General features: G+C 38.5%; 1 protein-coding gene and 1 long non-coding RNA gene across 2 annotated transcripts; one reads left to right on the top strand and one right to left on the bottom strand.

Moving 5' to 3' along the window:
• Nucleotides 1–217: 217 nt before the first annotated feature.
• On the top strand, nucleotides 218–8066 carry LOC111490375 (auxin response factor 6-like). The gene is made up of 14 exons (XM_023138966.1): nucleotides 218–1145; nucleotides 1389–1501; nucleotides 2573–2671; nucleotides 2756–2812; nucleotides 2899–3054; nucleotides 3134–3218; nucleotides 3802–3892; nucleotides 4053–4217; nucleotides 4304–4426; nucleotides 5653–5728; nucleotides 5829–5973; nucleotides 6077–7230; nucleotides 7322–7512; nucleotides 7636–8066. The coding sequence occupies exons 1-14, from the start codon at nucleotides 1103–1105 to the stop codon at nucleotides 7832–7834; spliced, it is 2697 nt and encodes an 898-aa protein (XP_022994734.1). The 5' UTR covers nucleotides 218–1102; the 3' UTR covers nucleotides 7835–8066.
• A 7452-nt stretch (nucleotides 8067–15518) lies between these two features.
• Nucleotides 15519–19644, bottom strand: LOC111490527. The gene is made up of 2 exons (XR_002719581.1): nucleotides 19564–19644; nucleotides 15519–15849 (listed from the first exon to the last, which is right to left on the bottom strand). It is a non-coding gene; the product is annotated as an uncharacterized LOC111490527 (long non-coding RNA).
• Nucleotides 19645–22174: the final 2530 nt, after the last annotated feature.

Genomic DNA, 22174 nt, shown 5'->3' on the forward strand with positions numbered 1-22174 from the left:
AAACCTACGCTCTAAAGAAGCTGTCTACGTATGAGAATGTTCCTTGGCACGCAGGTGGGTTGTAAATCCTTATAAGAAATAAATAGTAATTAAAAATAAAAGAATTAACCAATTTTTGTTGGTGAAAAAGTGTTAGAAAATTTGGAAAAAATGCAGCTTACTTTTGTTTTTGTTGTCATCTTCTTCGCCATTAAAAAAAAAAAAAAATCTGATAGTTTCTCTCTCATTCGAATAAAACCCTCTTCTTCTTGCTCTCTCTCTCTTCCACTCCTTGGCTCGTTCTACAGTGTCTTTCTACTTTTTCTTCCCCTGAGATGAAAAAGACAGCGAGAAATAATGGCGGTTGTGCTTTGATTGATTGGAGCAAAGCGTCTTGACCCATAAACCCAAAATCAAAAAGAAAATTAAGAAACATTTGGAGCAGACAAAAACAGAGCAGTCAGAAAGAAAACACACAGCATCAACACAGAGAAGAAACAGAGAAACAGAGCACTCGGGAGCGATTCGGATGGTAAATCAACACAACTATTACTACTACAACTCTCCATCACTACCTATTAACCTTCCATTTCTGATACTCAAAACAAACCTGGGAAGCTCTCCCTACATACCCATGGAGTTTGCAATCGCATGATGTTATTTGGGTTTTTTTGTGAAAAGGGTACCTCTCAGTCAGTGCTTAATGGGTCCTTGTTAGTACCAGAAATGAACATGGGGGGTGGTTTTGAGATCTGGGTCTTTTATTAATACTAAAAATCTCAAAGTTTCGTGTTCTTCCTTGAAGATCTGGTGCTTCCCAGGCGTTTCTGGATCTTTATGTTTGTGGGCTCTGTTCCAGAACTCGTAATCTGTTGACCTGGAGGAGGAGGAGGAGGAGGAGTTGGGTTTTGTGAAACTTTATCTGGGTCTTCTTTTTTTGTTTTGTAATTGTGAGTTAGAGATTGTTTGAAACTTGGGGGGAGCGTTTGTGGTGATTTTAAGCTTCGGATGAGGTTCAAAACTACTCTGTTCTGTTACGAAACCGGCTTCGGTTGAGGAGAGGGAACCACATTTGTTGTTTCTTTGTTGGATTGAAGGTTATCATTGATTAGTTTGTGTAACAATGAGGCTCTCTGCGGCTGGGTTTAGTCCTCAGGCTCCTGAAGGTATGCATATTTTGAACCATTTTGCTTCAATTTTGTTTGCTAATGGGCTATGGAAGTAATCGATGATTCTGCTTATTTTTTTGCCTTCCGGCGGCCTTGGATTTTGCAGTTTATCCTAGATTTATGTCCTTTTGTTGCCTTGGAGTTTTGTTTTGTAATTTCAACCTGTGTGTGTCAACCGATTGAGTGGTCCAGCTGCGGAGTTCTTGGCCTTTTTCATGAAAATTGATATCAATTTTGCAGGTGAGAGGAGGGTCCTGAATTCTGAGCTTTGGCATGCGTGTGCGGGTCCTCTTGTCTCTCTTCCGGCTGTTGGGAGTCGGGTTGTTTATTTTCCTCAAGGACATAGTGAGCAGGTAAACTCCACGATTAGGAGGTATATTCAATGGCTACTTGGGATTCTTTTGCTCGTTGGCCTTTAAAACTTGGTTTACTGTTGAGAATTAACAACCCTTATATAGTTGTTGATGTGTTTTTGGATGCTTGTGAGATCCCACGTCGGTTGGAGAGGGGAATGAAACATTCCTTTTATAAGGGTGTGGATGCCTTTCCCTAGCAGACGTGTTTTAGAAACTTTAAGAGAAAACCCAAAGAGGACAATATTGCTAGCAGTGAGCTTGAACAGTTACAAATGGTATTAGAGCCAGACACCGGGTGGTGTGCTAGCGAGGACGTTGGGTCCCGAAGAGGGGTGGATTGTGAGATCTTGCATCGATTGGAAAGGGGAACGAGTGCCAGCGAAGAAGCTGGGCCCTGAAGGAAGTGGATTGTGAGATCCTACATCGGTTGGAGACTGGAACGAAACATTCTTTACAAGGGTGTGGAAACCTCTCCCTAGCAGTCGGTTGGAGAGGGGAACAAAACATTCTTTATGAAGTTGTAGAATTCTCTTCCTAGTAGACGCGTTTTAAAAACCTTGAAGGGAATCCTGAGAGGGAAAGTCCAAAGAGGACAATATCTGCTAGCGGTGAGCTTGAACTGTTACAAATGGTATTAGAGCTTGGACGCTGGGCCCTGAATGGGGGTGAATTGTGAGATCCCGCATCGATTGGAAAGGGGTCCCGAATGGGGGTGGATTGTGAGATTCTACATCGGTTGGAGAGGGGAACAAAACATTCTTTACAAGGGTGTGGAAACCTCTCCCTAGCAGTCGGTTGGATAGAGGAACAAAACATTCTTTAGAAGGGTGTGAAAATCTCTCCCTAGCAGCGTGTTTATAATCTTTGAGGAGAAGCCCGAAAGGGAAAGCCCAAAGAGAACAATATCTGCTAGCGGTGAGTTTAGACCGTTACATTGCTATTTTGTGTTCCGGTGTGATTTTGACAGCAGTTCAATCTCCTCTGTTCCTGGAGATTGATATGATCTCTCATATTTAATCTTTAGGCTCTTCAAGTATTGAAGTTTATTCCAACTTGTCTTCTGGGCAGGTTACTGCATCTACCAATAAAGAGGTGGATACTCAGATCCCAAATTACCCAAGTTTACCGCCGCAGCTCATCTGTCAACTTCACAACTTGACAATGCATGTAAGGCTTGATACTTTGCTTGCTTCTGGGTCTGGTTATTGTAAGCCAGGCTTCATATTAATCTCTGAGTGTTTAAAACTTCAGGCGGATGCTGACACTGATGAAGTATATGCTCAGATGACTTTGCAACCCTTGAGTGCTGTAGGATTATATCTCCTTTCTCGCATTTTGATTGGTTGGCTTTCATTTTTCATGTTTTGCTTGATATGAATTACATTGCTATGCAGCAAGAATTGAAAGAAGCCTACCTTCCAGCTGAGTTGGGCACTCCAAGTAGGCAGCCAACAAATTACTTTTGCAAAACTTTGACAGCCAGTGATACCAGCACACATGGGGGGTTTTCGGTTCCTCGCCGTGCTGCTGAAAAAGTATTTCCTCCTTTGGTAAGTGCCCTTTAAGGTGTTCAGTAGTCATTGCAAATGTTAGTTCATGATTTTCTCTGACAATATAGTTTCGATGCAGGACTTCTCCATGCAGCCTCCAGCCCAAGAGCTGATTGCGAGGGACCTACATGATAATGAGTGGAAATTTAGACATATTTTTCGTGGTGGGTGTTCATTTCTATATAGTTTCTTCCCTTAACCTACCCTCTTTGCATCTAATTTGTATAATGGTGGCATTGGGATGGATATTGTGAGATCTCACATCGGTTGGGGAGGAGAACGAAGTATTGTTTATATGGGTGTGGAAACCTATCCCTAGCACACATGAGTGGAAGCTCGAAAGAAAAAGCCCCAAGAGGACAATATCTGCTAGCGGTGGGCTTGAGTTGTTATAAATGGTATTAGAGCCAGACACTGGACAATGTGCCATTGAGGAGCTGATCCTCGAAAGGGGGCAGGACACGAGGTGGTGTGCCAACAAGGACGCTGGACCCCAAAAGGGGTGGATTAGGGGATTCCACATCAATTGGAGAAGGGAACGAGTGCCAACGAAGATGCTTGGTCCCGAAGGGGGTGGATTGTGAAATCCCACATCGGTTGGGGAGGAGAACGGAACATTCTTTATAAGGGTGTGGAAACCTCTCCATAGCATACACGTTTTAAAAACCTTGAGGGGAACTTCAAAAGGAAAAGCTCAAATAGGACAATATCTGCTAATGAAGAACTGACTTCTTGATGTCTTTGCAGGCCAGCCTAAAAGACACCTTCTAACAACTGGATGGAGTGTCTTTGTGAGCGCTAAACGACTCGTTGCTGGTGATGCTGTGCTTTTTATCTGGTATGCGGTGTTGTCTCATGTTTGACTCCTGCTTATCAAGTTTCGCTTATGATATCCGCTATAAAATAGTTTCATAACTATTTATTGGACCTTGACTTCGAGCTACCAGCTTGTCAGTGAGCCTGCCATCTATTGTATAATACTGACCTTTTTTCTTCAGGAATGAAAAGAACCAATTACTCCTTGGAATCAGGCGTGCAAGTCGACCGCAAACCGTGATGCCTTCATCTGTTTTGTCGAGTGATAGCATGCATTTAGGACTCCTTGCTGCTGCAGCCCATGCAGCTGCTACCAATAGTCGGTTTACCATATTCTTTAACCCGAGGTGTGAATTTACTCTGAATTCTCGAGCTATTACTGTTTTTTAATCTACTTCTTGCTCTTATATAAAAAACTTGGATTTCTGATCAGGGCTAGCCCTTCAGAGTTTGTCATACCACTGGCCAAATATGTGAAGGCAGTCTACCATACTCGTGTTTCTGTCGGGATGCGCTTTCGGATGCTGTTTGAAACAGAAGAATCAAGTGTTCGTCGGTAGGTTCGAATATTAGTTCTATTGTTCTTTATGTAAATTGTCTCTTAGGTGAAATAGTCCTGTCTGGTTACGTGCCTTGCCTCTCATTATTGCAATTTGGCGAAGAAGTTACCTGTTATCTAGTTGCTTTGGTTAGGAACCACGAACCTCCACAGTTGTATGATATTGTCCATTTTGAGCATAAGCTCTCATGACTTTGCTTTTGGTTTCCTCGAAGGTCTCATACCAATGAAGATAGTGTTTCTTACTTATAAACTCATGATCTTCCTCTTAATTAGTCAATGTTGGACTACTTTTCATAATAATTCTCAACAATCCTCCCCTCAAACAAAATAAACTATAGAGCCGCTCCTGCGACCTCCTTCTTTAGAGCTCTCAATGAGGCTCGACTCCTTCTCTAGATGCCTCGAACAAAGTACACCACTTGGTCGACACTTTAGTCACCTTTGACTATATCTTCGAGGCTCACAACTTCTTTGTTTGACAGTTGAGGATTCTATTGGCATAGCTAAGTTAAGAGCATGACTCTGATACCATGTTAGGAACCACAGATCTCCACATTGGTATGATATTGTCCAGTTTGAGCATAAGCTCTCGCAGCTTTACTTTTGGTTTCCTTAAAAAGCCTCATACCTATGGAAACAGCGTTCCTTACTTATAAACTCATGATCTTCTTTTTTATTAGCCAATGTGGGACTGCTGTTCATAATAATCCTCAACAATCCTCCTCTCGAACAAAGTACACTATAGAGCCTCTCTTGAGACCTCATTCTTTGGAGCTCTCAAACAACCTCCCCTTAATTGAGGCTCGACTCCTCTGGATACCTCGAACAAAGTACACCATTTGTTCGACACTTGAGTCACCTTTGACTACTCCTTCGAGGCTTACAATTTCTCTGTTCTAACACTTGAGAATTCTATTGGCATAGTTAAGTTAAGAGCATGACTCTGATACCATGTCAGGAACCACGGACCTCTACATTGGTATGATATTGTCCAGTTTGAGCATAAACTCTCGTAGCTTTGCTTTTGGTTTCCTCAAAAGGCCTTGTACCAATGGAAACAGTGTTTATGAATTCATGATCTTCCTCTTTATTAGCCAATGTGAGACTATTCCTCTCAATAATCCTCAATAGATTTCAACTTCTTTAGTTGAGTACCGAAGTTGTTACCCCTAGAATTGGATGCCTATTCGTCGTTTCCTTATCTTTTCTTGTGTATGCAGCTACATGGGAACAATCACTGGCATTAGTGACTTGGATCCTGTAAGATGGCAAAATTCGCATTGGCGCTCGGTCAAGGTTAGTGAGCACAGTTAACACTTTGTGAGTAGTGAAGCTTAAGTTTTTATCTTTATGAATCTAGAATAGCTGCATAACTTTAATAAACGGATTGATGCAGGTTGGCTGGGATGAGTCAACAGCCGGAGAGCGGCAGCCAAGAGTGTCCTTGTGGGAAATCGAACCATTAACCACATTTCCAATGTATCCATCACCGTTTCCACTTCGACTGAAGCGACAATGGCCAACCGGACTGCCTTCGTTTGGTATCTTTTCCTCTCATCAATTACCATCATTAGTCATATTCTAGCTATGAATTCCAGTTTTATGGGTACTCATGTCTAACTTCTCTATATTTTTCTCTTTTAGGCATCAAGGATAGTGACATCGGAATGAATTCTCCGTTCATGTGGCTCCGGGGAGATAACAGCGATCGTGGCATCCAGTGTCTAAACTTTCAGGGAAATGGGGTCTCACCATGGATGCATCCGAGGCTTGATCCATCCATGGTCGGTATGCAATCCGACATGTATCAAGCCATGGCTGCTGCAGCGCTTCAGGAGATGAGAGCAATCGATTATTCCAAACTAGCGCCTGCATCGATGCTGCAATTTCAGCAGCCTCAAGGTTTCCCTTGTCAGCCTTCAACCTTAATGCAGCCTCAGATGTTGCATCAGTCTCAATCTCAGCACGCGTTTCTGCAATCTGTTCAAGAACATCAGCAGCATTCTCAGTCCCAAACTCAAACTCAGTCACATCACCTTCAGCCACAATTGCAGCCCGAGCCGTCGTTCAATAATCAACAACCGCAGCATCAACAGCAACCAAGACAGCCACAGCCATCGCCACAGCCACAGCCACTGGTTGGTCATCAACCGATTCCTTGTACAATCCCTGCTATATCTCAGTTCGCTTCATGTTCACAATCCCAATCACCGTCCCTGCAAACTGTCCCTTCCCTTTGCCAACAACCAAGTTTTTCCGATTCCAATGGTAACCCTGTAACCAGTCCTACTGTTTCTCCATTCCATAGTCTTGCAGGGTCATTTGTCCAAGACGAATCGTCTCAGCTGCTTAACATTCAACGAGCAAATTCAGTAATTTCTTCAGCTGGTTGGCCATCAAAGAGGGCTGCTATTGACCCTCTCTCTACTGGAGTTTCTCAGTTCTTTCTTCCTCAAGTAGAAAGTGGTATGTCTCAGAATACGGTTGCATTGCCACCCTTCCCCGGAAGGGAGTGTGCTATCGGTGATCGAGATGAGGGTTCGGATCCAGAAAACCATGTTTTATTTGGTGTGAACATAGAGTCTTCATCCCTTCTAATGCAGAATGGGATGTCGAACCTTAGGGGAGTTGGCAATGATAATGTTTCCACAACACTACCTTTTTCTTCCAACTACATGAGCTCATCCGGTACCGATTTTTCCGTAAATCCAACAACAAATTGCGTCGACGAATCGGGTTTCTTGCAGCCTCATGAAAACGTGGGCCAAGTAAACCAACCAAATGGAACTTTTGTCAAGGTGATTCAACATAGCTTCTTCACATTGATTCAACCAAATGGCCTTGTTAGTATCCTTAACCCACTTTTTGTCCATCCATTTTTTTGTACAGGTTCATAAATCAGGGACCTACAGTAGGTCCTTGGATATAACAAAATTCAACAACTACCTCGAGCTACGCAGTGAGCTTGCTCGCATGTTTGGCCTAGAAGGCGAGTTGGAGGATCCTTTGAGATCAGGCTGGCAGCTTGTATTTGTTGACCGGGAGAACGACGTTCTTCTCCTTGGGGATGGCCCGTGGCCGTAAGTTTCTCCCCTTCTCCATAACATCCCTCATTTGCATGGTTTCTTGATTTTAGTTTATTTCCCAATATTATCTTCAATTATTTAGCAGCCTCAACCATGAAACTTCTTTATGCAAACCAGGGAGTTCGTAAACAGTGTATGGTGTATCAAAATACTTTCACCCGACGAAGTTCAGGAAATGGGGAAGCGTGGTTTAGAACTTCTCAACTCTGTGCCAATCCAGAGGCTTTCGAACAATACCTGTGACGACTACGGTAGCCGACAGGACTCAAGAAATTTGATATCAGGGATAACCTCTGTCGGTCCTTTCGACTACTGAGCGACTTACCTGGTTAGAACAAAATCATTCTACTCTCTTTTGTAATTTTAGCATCTTCTTTGAATTCTTAATATGAGATTATGGAAAAAGCTACAGAAATCTAGTTTAATGCTTCTGAGCTAGTACTGTAATTAGACATTTTCTTTTTCTGATCTGTACTGTCGTATGTTGACGATACAATAGTCTTAGGACATCGATATTTTATTCGAAGAAGAAGACTTATGTTTAATGATCTCTTGTTTAGCACAGATGCAACTTCCTATACTGTGAAAGCTGGCTAGTTTATAATGACTCAAAAGTTGTAAAGGTTCGAGCTGTGTTCGATAGGAAGACTAGAAACCATTGAATTTTTTTCGTTGAGCGTCCCAAGAAACGCCCGGTAATTGAATGTTCTTAGTTGAGCCATCACTACAAGTAGAGTTATAGTGTCTAGATATGTTGAAAGCCACATGAAAATGTATGTAATGCATGCATGAGTGAGATGAAATAGTAGGAGTTTACCAACTTTATTCATCAAAATGACAAAGGAATCAATCTATATAACACTGAGTCCAATAGGTATGGAAAATTTTGAGTTTTTGAGATTTTATTGAGGGCCTTAAAGATTAAATCTCCAGCCGATGCAATAGAAGAAAGTGTTTGGGACGCCTCGAGATACCTAACAAAAAGAAAAAAAAAAAGGTCAAAGTCAATGGAGGCAAAACGGTGATTTTTGGCTAGTATGTGACCTACGACGTAACGCCTCGAGAGGATAAGCGCTATGGATTTATGAGTAATGAACAGAGGATGAGACCTCACACTCTTGTACAATTCAAACTTGGATGTCAGTTTTGCATCACTAGAGACATGGACTTTTTTCAACGCTGCCAAATCGGCCCAGAGACCTAGATGATCCCCACGGTAACCCCGGTGGAAAATAAGGTACTGCACAGGCCAGTAGGAGACAATGCGGCGTTGAGGAGTTTCCACACCCCTTTCCACTCTGGTTTGGTACCGTTGAGCTAGGCGGGAGGCCGGTTAGAGTTGTGTGACCTGAGTGTGAGAATTTGGCTGGACTACCTTGAGTAGAGGATTCAGCCTATGGGAGGTATTGATCATGCAAGTAGTCAGCAAAGTTGGTGCCTACGGGATAGCGCCCCTGACTTTGGGCAACTCCATGGCCTGTGGGATGGGTTCGTAGCTACCTCGCATGGACGACGAGTAAGCTAACACTCACCATGTTGTCCCCACCTAATTTGTGAAGTGTACTTAAGGTAGCGCCTCAACTCCAGGCACTAGACATCGTTGCAAACCCTTACGTGATTCAAGTTTGTGCACAACAAGAGCGAAAAGCCTAGAACCTAGATTAATCTAGTGGTCATCTGTTAGGTCAAGAATGCAATGAGAACCTACACGTAAGTTGCTTACTGCGTACACTTTCATATATTCATCCCGTGCTATTTTTCCTTTTTTTAGATCCATGAGGGCATTGGTCGAGACATAGGGTGCTTGGGAGCTCAACAGTCACAGAGGGATGTCAACCCGAGGTATGTATAGAGTCCTTAAGTTCATAGTTCACATTCCTTTTAATACAATGTACCCCTTCCCCATTTCCTTTTACATGTACAAAACTCATTTGATTCGATTTGTGTTCATTTTGCAAAACTTCAATTCGCGCGAAATCTATGGCAATTTTTCTTCTCCTTCTTCCTTTCATTTTTACCATGGGTCACACCCGTGTCGAAACTCGGGACGTGATACAATCAAAAGTGATGATACTTTACTAAATGGTAAGAGCCCAAAGAAAGGAGATGTCTGCATCTAAAATGAAAAGGAAGGCTGAAAGCCTAATTTAGCTCTTAGATTCCATGGCCCTTTCTTGATAAGCTCCAAAGTAGGCTCCAAGCTCATACTGTTTCTGAATCCTTAGTCTGATGCCTTTGTGATTCCTGCACTTTGTCTCACACCACTCCTTCCAACCGTGTTTTTAAATTGAAAGCTATTAATAAAAGGCCCTTACCTAAACTAAAGATGGTCGGATCAATCTTGTTGAGAGGTACTGTCCAAAAAAATGGTAGTAGTGCTATCAATGCCGAGTTCTATAGTCGAGTCGGAAAGAAGCACATTAGCCGTGCTTTGACCGTATCTCCAGGGCACAGTTGAATATAGATATCGTGAATGATATTTGTTAAGTAATGTCTAGATTTTGTTCCTTCATATATTTTACCCTTTCTTTCTGTTTTATCAGTCCCTTAACGTTGTTACATATTTTCGACACAAAAGTTACAAAAACTTGATATTGATGTGGAAGCAGCACTGCGTCGGTCGGTCAAGAGAAATGTCGTTGTCCTCTAATCTAATAATTTGTTCAAACTTGTTTCTTCTTGGTTGGTTTGGAAGGTTAAAAGAGAGGCACATGAGGTTTGTTTGAGCTTTCAAGTTCTTTGGTGGGGCTTGGGGATGACCCATTGTGTATTAAAGGTTGTGTAATTTGGATGCAAGCTGAGCAAAGGGACACTCTTTTTGTGAATGGAATGGTGACAATGTTAGGGCTAAGGGCACTATCTTCAATGATATGCCATATGCCACCCCCAAAAAACAAAACACTGTCTTGTGGGGTTTGCTTCATTATTATCCGGTTCACGGAACTTTAAATTTTATAGCGTTTAAAAAATATCCTTAAAGCTTATTTTTTTTTTATTAAGATCTTTTAAATTTTAAAAAAGTTAAAGAATACTCGTATCATATTTTTTTAAATACTTATGAAATTTTAAAACACGCTTAATCTTTATAAAAAAAAATTTTAAAAATTCATATCGCCAATATATATAGATAGAAACTGTCTATCTATATCTCATACAAATAGGTCCAAACTCTTTACTAATAGATTTGTTCGTATACTAACCTAAGAATATTTTGAAGTTTTAAGAAAGTTTAAAGGTGTTTTTGAAGTTTTAAAAAATGTTTCAAACACTAAAATCTAAAGGGTATTTTTTAACAATATATTAACGGATTCAATCTAAAGCCAACCGAATCTAAACTTGTCGGACTGTTTTGTGAAGTTGAAGGCATTGCTCTTGGGGTTCTCTCTCTTTCATATCCCAATGTCTTGGTGATGTAACCTAAATTATTATGACTTAGTTATTCGAAGCTTTGAATACGATGTGAATGGATAGATTGTCAACAAAAAATTACGATATAAATTATGTTTAAAGGATGGAAACATTTACAAATCGAAAGTAGTGGGGATTATGGTAAACTATAACCAAAATACAAAAAGGATTAACGCTTTGGAATGACCTTCGTTTGTGGCTGCATAGCTCTCGAACACTTCTTACCTCAACCAGTTGGTCAACTATCATTTGAAAAAGAAAGGTGATATCTCGGCAAGTAATTTACTGGTTGGCTTTAATTGCATTCATGACCTAATTAGTTACCATATGCTTTAATCTAGACCCTTGGAAATTTAGGCTTAAGTTTTGTAGCTATTAAGCTCTTGGGAGTTCATGAGATGGCTCTCATATGTGTCACAAACCGAATTAGGGTCTAAAAGTTGTTCGCCTAATTTGGTGCCTCACACTCTCTTGCTCTCTTGAATAGGTTAACTAAGTTATTGGTGAACCAACTTTTATTATCTTCTTGCTTAGCTAGCTTACATTCTCTAAGAAGTGAATCATTGGTAGTCTGAATCTAAAAGACATGACCACAACATAAATAAATCACGTGAAAAACAATATGGCATCATGAACCTAAAAATCATCTATGAAAGATTAGCTGGTGACCCTTCCTTGGGACCATAAAGTCACATTGAATTTGAGGGAGTGAGCAAGCGTGCTGGTCAACTAACTGTGTCTACCTATATGGTCTCTCATCTCGCTTCAAGATTATGGAGCAGTGACCGTGTTTAGAAAAGCCATTGACCATGTCCACACACGTTAGTTGCACTAAACATGAAGTAGCCTCGATGCGCTATTCTATTGACCAATTTGAGTCAAGCTGGATGATATTGAATCCTACACCTGCTGTTGGACATACACACTTTTAGGTCCAATTTGTGTCTCTAATAACACTAATAACATACCAGTGGGAATAAGAAGTGACCTTGGCGATGATGATACCATTCACAATTGTTAATTGACCTAGCTCACGAGACTAATAATATTTTAGGAATACTTAAGCTTGGTTCTTTGATTGTAACTCATGATCCATGAATGCTCGATCTATTAGAAATGTTCTAACTTGAACATCGTGAAATCATTCTAACTATTGTGCCCTATTCTTAACTTAGATCTTTTATTTCATGCTGGTACAATGATTTTAATTTGTCAATCACAGGAATCTTAGTTCTTTAACTCAAATTAGAGTTACTGGCCTAGTAGAAATCTTCCTAATATAGTACAAAGTTTCTCTTTCATAGGAATTTCAGTCATATGTGTTAGATGAAAGTGTCCCACATTGGTTAAGTTAGGGAATGGTCATGAGTTTATAATCTAAGAATATACTCTCCATTGGTATGAGGCCTTTTGAGAAACCCTAAAGCAAAGCCATGAGAGCTTATACTCAAAGCGGACAATATCATACCATTGTGGAGAGTCGTGTTCGTCTAACAATCTGCACATGATCATATTGAATATAAAACTTCTCATTTAAATGCCCTAGTATTCCCATACAAAGTTGATTTTAAATGATTAAAGACATATTGTAGAGTAAGTTATAACATGATAAAAGTGGACATGTGATGCACCGATATCATATTCAAATTAAAACGATAATATTCATTTCTTATGGCTCAATCTTAGTCTGGAACAATCCTATGCTAGATGGGTTCACTAAAATTTTCCTAAAAAGCATATTAATGAAGATAATACATATCGAATGAACTTGTGTTGGTCTGTAAGAATAGTTTTCACTCTTACGAGCTCTTAAAAAGAAATAGGTGACATGATCATGTTGCAGAAGAGTGTCGGACATCCGGTGCCAAATTCGAATTATAAATTATGGTTCAAATTCTAAGAGTGGATTCTTACTCATTCCTCTATTATAATGGATTAAATTTTTAAGAAAATATATTAGGGACATAAAATTAATTTATTTAGTTAAAAGTGGAAAAAAATCATCCAAAAAAAGTCTACTAGGAACCATAGTAGCAATACTTGAAATGACAATCCCTTAAAACAAAGGTTGAAATGACAAGGTGATAACATCATGAATTCACACAACAGCTAGGCCACCACGAGAAGCTTCTCCGAGGAACAACATGAACTACATGTAAGAATGTTAGAGGATCAATATTACTTGCAACCTCACAGAATTCAGTGGTGGAAGGAGATTTATTTTCTTCAACAGGAACAAAAAATGGAGATTTGAATTCCAAATTAAGGATGTATGAAGTTTCTTTTGTGTTTAGAAATACAATAAGTCAAGGTAAGCTTCCAAAGTTCCCTTCTAACCGCTGACCGGCCATGTTATTAAGAGACTAGCAACGACTGATTTTGAGTCACAACTACTTATTATAGTTGACAAGGCTTTTTCACGGACTAATCTACTTCCTACTAAAAAAAATATGGTCTTTTTGAGGAGAATAGCATATCTACCTTCCTTTTGAAAAGTCGTCTATGGAAAGAGCATACCCAACGAATTAAAACAATAGACTGAGAGAATATCATACCAATAGGCTAAATGAAGATCCCTCTACCCGAAAAAGGGAAGTGGATACTGTATCCAACCTCACTAGAAAGATAGACCAGGTAACTTTCCGGGCCAAGAAGGAAGATTTAGCTGCTCAAAACTCGTTTCACTATTTGTCCTTTTTTTTTTTTTTTGAGGAGTTCACACCTCCATCTCTATAAACTAACTTCAATAATACAATTCGAGTGTACATACCACTTTCTTTCCGCTTCGATGCCGCATTGATCCTAAGTAGAAGAGTTTGCCACTCCATCTATAGAAAATCTTCCAATAATACGGTTTTTCTTTCTTTTCTTTTCTTTTTCTTCTTCTTCTTCTTCATTTTCGTGCCACAAATTTGCAAACTATTCTAAGTAATTTGTTGTTTATTGGATTTTAGAGGAACTAATTCCTTAGGATTGAGAAATTGATGTCGTTCTTCCTAAATAGCATAGATTCTCTTGTCGAGAGTTGTTTTTAAAGTTTTACCTAAACGACTAAATATAATAAAATCTTGCTATAGGTGCCTCTACAGGAGCTTCAGCAACCAAACATGAACTAGTACCACAAACGTGGATACTCAATTGATCTTATTAGGGATCACATATCCTAAATTTATCTATAGACAGCACGTTGAATAAAATTAGTATTTTTCATTGATTTCATCTACATAATACGGATTGATATGACCTCATTAGTAAGACATTAGGTTCCACAGAACAAACGAATAAGAAGATGGGAGACGTTATACATCCTAGCTTGAGAAACTTTGTATTATGGTCATACCGACTACGTCAAAGGAAGGGAAGCCAACTTAGTCCATGAATTGAGAAACCTCACCTCCACAGTGAACTATGCCAGTGTTTGGTTAAACGTCCCACTTGTATCACATCAGACCACTACCCAATTATCATGATCAACAAAGGTGCAGCTCGGTTACTTTAAATTCGAATACATGTGGTTGGGGCATCACTCTTTTGAGCCTTTTTTGGATGTTGGAGGCATAGCAAATAGATGTCTCGATGGCTTGGTCACGGATTCATGCAAAAACTGAAGGCATTTAAGGGTTTCTTAAAAGATGTCTTTAGAGTGTTCATGGTGCTCAGAGAATTGGCTTTCTTGGCTATGGTAGAGTAAAGTCTCTCAAGCACGAATTGATGAATCGTTCATCATATGATATTAGCCTCGGTGTAAATTTCAAAAAAGTTGATTTGGCCAATGAGTTTCATCGTAACCTTACCTGTAAATGTAAGGAAATTTCTTCTCTCCAAACCATGTAAATTTTTGTCGCTTAGAAATTGAGTCATGAATGCATCAATAAAGCTGATACTTTGCTCAAAAAGGCCCTTGAATAGTCTCCTCCTCAAATTTGTGCGTCCTTTGTCACGATAACTTCGAATCTTTGATGCATTTGTTCGTTGCTCATCCTTTTTTGGAAGAAATCCTGAAAAGTGGGAGGGATTTCTTGCTTTCGATCGGAGTGCTTTTTGGTCTATAATTCTTCATAATGTAGAGTAGTCGATCTACCATTGAGTAGCACGATCCTAACCAGCGTCTCATCGGGATCGACGGTACAACACTGGAGTAGAAAGGGAACTAGAAGGTCCTTGAATGCTATACCAAGCTCCTGTCTGCTAAGGGATCTTTTTCCTTTATCCTGGGGTTCTGAGGTGGTTCTCCAAGTCTCAGGGGTAGTTAGGTGGTTTTGATAGGGACTCTGACTTCCATATTCACTCAATCAAGATTTCTAAGTTTGTAGCGGTTTAGGGTCAAAGGGGTCTCACCCTCTAGTCGTTCCTCACGATACCTCTAAACAACATTTGGATGATCCTTATCTCAACCTAACCTAGTCACTACGAAAGTACTTATTTTGTGAATGATAAGTAATAGCACTTAAGTAAGTTTACTAAGCTTGCAGTCACACAAGCTCAATGGAGCTAAAGCATCCATCAAACACTTGAAGTGTAGATACACAAATATCTCTACCAAAATAGCATGATCAAATATAAGCAATAGTAGAGCATTAGAGATAAGCATATAGAAATTTCAACTTGAAATTCCATCAAAGTAGCAAGGGCATCACATATACGATTAACTTTGTGGGTACAGGATATTTCGGATCTAACAACTTAGGAGTAATTTTCTCTAGCAAGCATGCAATACGAATCACACCCTACAAGTATTCTCCCTAATTTTATGTGGTACTTACCAATTTGGACCGCGGGTTGTAGGGTCACTTCACACCATGCGAGTCAATTTTCAATTCGAGTTGATTTCGGCATCGCACATGTGTCTCTACGACATGTGTCCCTCCAGTTGCCAGATGTATCTCTCCTCTCTCTAACCGCCGCACGTTCTTCGCCGATTGCCTGAAATGATTTATTTTTCAGATTTGTGTTTCAAACTATTTTAACTTCTAATCTATAATTCAAATTGACTAGATTTATTCACAAAATTTCAAGACCTCAAGTCTACCTCTCCATAGATATTTTTCTTGAGTTTTTTTTACACTCACAGATCTTAGTAAACGAATTTGAAGTTAAAAAAAAAGTTAAATTTCTTATAGGAGTTGGACGTTTCTCAATTTCGATTTTCGACGCAATTTTTTACCGAGTTTCAACACGAAACTTGCAAGAATCCTTCAGAAATCCGAAAAAGAAAGATCCACCTACTTACCTCGCATTTCTTGATGGAATCAAACTATCCAAAAGCCCAGACTACCTTCTTCCCCTTCTTCTTCTTTAAAACCTTCTTGACCCAAACTTTCCATTTAATCAACATTTTTCCGAGCTCCTTGAGGTGTCCCGGGAATTTTTCCCTTCTGCACCAGTTTAAAAATCACGCTTTAAGGTCTCCAATAAAATCTAAGAACCTATAAATCTTAGGAGAAAACTTATTATATTGAAGTGTGAGTTTGTAGTTGTTGGGCTCGGAATGTTACATACTCACCATTTTCCTATTAATTGTTCCATTTATTCTAACGAGCAACCATGAAATAGTTGGTTGTACATAAATCTAGCCAAATTGTATTTTTAATTAGTTATTTTGGAGAGACAAAATTATTATGCTTAACTGTGATGCTATAGCAAATCTGAGACGAATCCTATTAGTGATGACATTTGTTCTGAACGTAATTCTATCTGAAAGGACACGAAAATTTTAACCCGAGTCAAAAGCCATGTCGATTATTGATAACCCAATAAAAGGTTGTTAAGGTGCCGGACAAGTCCCTTTTCCACCCTACATGAAAAGAAAGAACAATATAAATATAAAAGAACAATTTTAAAAAGGATCAAGGGACTAATTTTTACGAAAAGGGTTTATATGTTTGTTTAGCAAGTCACTTACTTGCACGATTGTTTCTTTTCTTTAGTTGGAGAGAGAGCATTGGAGTCCTTTTTAATACTCTAGCTCCATTGCAAGGATGCTTCGTAACTCTAAGTTGAGAATAATTCTTCTTCTAGAAGTTTATTAACAGAAATTAATAACGATTATGGAACATGACCCTCGGAAGACGGATTATGAAACATTAGAATCGTGAGTGACAATTAGAAGGTGTGACCTCTAGTGCTTATGATTGATCAAGACTCAAGGAGTTAGGAAAAGAAACTTGAGACATGAATCTATGTCAATACTGCCAAACCATCCTTGAGACCTAGAAGACAACCATGACAACCTTGAAAAATAAAGGTAGAAAATATCAATTACGAGGATAACTGGATCATTTGAAGGAATTTGCTACAATTGCAGGAAGAAGGGCCACATGTTCAGGGATTGTTAGCCCAAGGAAAATGTTCGTTGAAATCAATGTGGCAACCTCCAAAAAGGAGATGGAGGAGGAATGTGATGCAAAGGTACTATGTGCCATAGAAGAAGACGAACTAGTGCTCATGGCGATGATGAGAGAGCATATCGATTGTGAGGATGACTGAATCATTGATTCAGGATACTCAAACCACATAACTGACGATTAGAGTGACACAATGGAAGTAGGGTGACCCTCGAAGAACGAAGTATTAGCAGACTTGGATAACATTGAAAAAATTCTTCCATAAAAGAGGGGGAGAAAACTGTATACACTTTAAGTTTTGATGTGTTTGAAGATTCAAATGACACTAATGTTGGTGAGAAAGAAGTGACTCAACCAAGCGAATCTAATGAAAAGGAAATAACACATCAACAACTTATATGGTTAGAATGAATCTGAAATCCAAATATAAACTATGTCAATACTTCTATTATAGAAGACGAGTTAAAGAGACAAAGATGTATGAACAAGCACCACAAAATACGGCTTTGCAGCAAACAATGGAGGAAGAAATTATAATCTTAGAGCAAAATCAAACTTGGGAACTAGTGTCAAGACTAGAAGATATCAAACTCATCTCTTGCAATTGAGTTTACGAAATAATTTGCCTCTTGGATGGAGCAATTGAGAGATACAAAGCTCGAACTGTAGATTCAGGGTTCTCTCAACTATATGGACTAGATTATGATGAAATATTTAGTCCAGTGGCAAAAATCATTATTGTATAGGTTCCTCACGGACTTGTGGTTAGTAAATATTGAAAATTATGGCAGATGGATATGAAGAATACTTTCTTGCATGGAGAGTTAAACATGGAGATCTACATGGACCAACCAAAGACATTTGAAAATGGAGTTGGAGTCATTAGTCGGTACACGTAAAGTTCGAAGAAGCCTCATTTGGATGTGGCTCAACAGATCCTGCAATATATCAAAGATACAGTTGACTATGTTCTTTTGTACAAAAGAAGCAAAGGCTTCAAGCTAGTTGGATACTGTGATGCTGACTATGCAAGATATCATGATACTCGAAGATCAAGCACCGATTATGTGTTCAAGCTCAGTTCAAAAATGTTTTTTTGGTGTAGCAAAAGACAACTAATAGTGTCATTATCAACTACAAAAGTGGAGTACAAAGCACTTATTGAATCAACTCAAGAAAGTACATGACTAAAACTCTGAATGAAGGATTTACATAAAAACGTTGACAATCAGACATCACTTCATTGCAACAACCAATATGCAATTTGTATCGTAGATAATTCGATGTTTCATGACAGAACGGAGCATATGGAAGTGTACTACCATTTTATTATAGACAAAGTTTTGAAAGAAGAATACGAATGACCAAGTGGCAAACTTGTCTACAAGGTGGCTGAACACGGACAAATATGAGGGCTTTCTCTGTGAGCTCAACATGGTCCAACGAATGAGAACTAGTGTTGAGGGGGAGTATTAAAATATCATCCTTAATCCAGTTAGGCCTAGCCTAATTATTGTATTAACCAATCATCTACATATTTTATGAAAATAATTTAGGTATTTTAGGAAGGAAGACACCTAAGTATTTTAAAAATAAATGATTAGATATTTTAGGAATAAATTGTTTAGCTTCTATGGTAAATACCCATCTGCCCTCTTCAAATTTTATCTTAAGAAATTCAAGCAATCTCGAATAAATCAAAGTGTAGTAGTATTATATCTAATGTCTTGTAATCTCTGCTCGATTAGTCTTAAAAAAAATGGAAGTGTTTTCCACACAGAGTTGTGTTAAAAAAAAAAAAAACAAAATATGAACTAAACAAATTCACGTTAGCTCTTTCTCATTAGTTTAATGAATATTTGTATTAGTCCAAACCTACCGCTAGTAGATATCATCTTTGTTGAGCTTTCTCTTTCGAACTTCCTCTCAAGGTTTTTAAAATGTGTTTGATGGGGAAAGATTTCTACATCCTTATAAAAAAGTGTTTCATTTCTTCTCCAACCGATTTGAGATCTCACAATCCACCCCCTTCAGAGTCTAGTGTCATTAATGGCACTCCGTTTCTTCCTGGGATCTCACAATCCTCCTCCCTTCGAGAGCTAGCATCCTCGCTAACACTCGTTTCTCTCTCCAAGGCCTAGCATCCTAGTTGACACTCATTCTTCTCTCTAATCAATGTGGGACATCACAATAATTTTCTCCTATGATTGATAAGAGTATCTTCTTATGGATGCAACATTTCATCCACAAGTTTCATATTAAATATCAATTTACAAAAAGTGAAAAGACTTACCCACTCGACGAAGAAACGCACCACACGAACGTGAAAAGATGCTCATGAACAAGTCACGTATCACCATTAATTTCTAACCTTACATAATCTCCTTCTTTGACTTCTCGACCGACTAAAAACCAACCCTAAACACATCAAAAAACAGGTAGAAAAGTTGGTAGCCCATATGATGTCAATACATATGAAAGATGGCCTTAAATGGGAAGCTAAAGGCATGAATTTAGTAGAAATTAAAGAAAGAGCAATCATTTATGCATATTATCTTCAAAGCCCAACAACCACTTAATCACTGTTCATTAACCACGCTTTTGTAAGACTGCAACAAAAAAATTTGGTTTAGAGAAGACATGACCATACCACCGTGTTTCATGGAGAAAAGTGGGATTACCACAAATTCTTCTTTCTTCTCCTATGGCCACATTCTCTCATTTTCTCTTACAAATTTGATGCTTTCTTCGTCGTGAACTTATATATGATATCGCTTCACGCTTTACTTTCTTATGTTTGTTTTGATTTCGAGTATATATGTTGTCGGGATGCAAATATAGTCTAGCGTGTCAAAGATTTTAGATGAGGAAACGATAATATCTCTATTTACTCATACAAACTCATTTAGAGTTTAAGTCGATAACTTCAAATTGATAATAGAGATATCGAGAAATTCATACTCTATACTAGACTTCATTAATCGAGAGTTTTTGGTTTCAGAGAAAAATTGATGAAGTAGCATAAAAATGTGATCTTTTTTCGTTAAAATTTCATTTCACTTGGTTATTCAGACACATTAACTAGATATCTTCATCAACAAGTTAGGTTTTCGTTGATTGTTGGTATCTTGCCCTAGTTTTTCTTAAGTGTTCATTGAGTTTCTTGTGATTCCATGTCGCAAGTTTTTTTTGTTCGATATGATTTACTAAAATAATGATTGCATTAATGGCTATTCTTTCAAAACTATTTGGATTAAAAATGATGCATATTCTTAACATACTTATGTCTATTTGTAAGAGTTCAATCTCACTGTTAGCAGATATTGTCCTCTTTAAGCTTTTTCTTTCAGGCTTCCCTTCATGGTTTTTTAAAACGTCTACTAGGGAGAGGCTTTCACACCCTTATAAGAATGTTTCGTTTTCCTCCTCAACTGATTTTGAATTTCACACTACGCATTCGTGTGAGATCTCACATCGGTTGGAGAGGAGAATAAAACATTCTTATAAGGATTTGGAAACTTCAAACTAGCAAACGCGTTTTACAAACCCTATTGGGAAGCCTGAAAGGGAAATCCTAAAGAGAACAATATTTACTATCAGTTGGCTTGAGCTATTACCGTTTGAAAATTAGGTATATGATCATGATCATAGTATATAATACACCAATTTGTTCAACTATTCTAATTAAAATGATTACCAAATCCAAACATAACTAAGTGATTAAGAAATTACAAGTTCGAGTTCATACTCTAGCTCATTAGGAACAGTTATTCTACAACAAGATTGAGATTGGAATTGGAAGGCATTAGTATTGAATTAAACCCTAAATTACGATGAAAAAGGAATTATAATTAATGAAGGTAGGGGTCAAACTTTCACAACAAAACGAAACTCGAATTAGAGACAAGGGTGTCACAAAGTCGTAAAGAAGGCACCATAAATGATGCGACAAACGTTTAAAAAGAAGCTTTTAATTTGGTAATTGCTATCAATTAATATGGCCATTAGTATTCTTCCAACCCTATTTTCAACCTATTAATCGAGTGATTTTCGCCGTGAATTTTTCATGATTTTCAAACATTATTTGATTGGACAACATTGCATTGGTTTTGTTATGTAATAATTAATTAAATGTTCATCAACTTTTGAAGGGTGTCGGGATATCTTAACATGTTGAGGTTGATAGTACAAAAATACTAAGAATCTAAGAAAGTGTAACCGTTCTTGTCCACCACTAGCAAATATTGTTCTCTTTAGACTTTTCCTCAAAGTATTTAAAACGCGTCTCCTAGGAAAGATTTTCACACACTTATAAAGGATGCTTTTATTCTCCTCCCCAACTAGTGTCAGCAGCCCCGAAGGGGAGTGGATTGTAAGAGTCCCACATGGGTTGGGGAGGAGAACGAAACACCCTTTATAAGGGTGTGAAAACTTCTCCCTAACAGACTCGTTTTAATGCCTTGAGGGGAAGCCCAAAAGGGAAAATCCAAAGAGAACAATATCTATTAGCAGTGAGCCTGAACTTTTACAAAAGGGGTCGTCCGAAGATTACGTAGTTAGGGAAACTCGTGTTGTTTTTGGATCTAAAAGCTTCACAATAACTCTTACAGTGAGTAGTCCCTTCCGTCACAATGAAATTCACTCTTTATACTAATATATCGACTTCTATATGAATTAGAAACTCGTAAACTCGGTATAATCAACACTAACTCGACTAATGTCTATAGCTTAATAGTTTGTATAATCTAAATATTATAAATTTACGATCAACTTAAATATAGTTCAATAGATTAAAATTGTAACGACCCTAGATTTCTGCGAACTTAAACCTGAAATCATTTTCATAACATTATCTCTTATACAAAAATAAACCTTTAAAACATCTTCCTATCATAGACATACAT

Source organism: Cucurbita maxima, unplaced genomic scaffold (genome assembly GCF_002738345.1).
Source record: "Cucurbita maxima cultivar Rimu unplaced genomic scaffold, Cmax_1.0 Cma_Scf00015, whole genome shotgun sequence".
Taxonomy (NCBI): domain Eukaryota; kingdom Viridiplantae; phylum Streptophyta; class Magnoliopsida; order Cucurbitales; family Cucurbitaceae; genus Cucurbita; species Cucurbita maxima.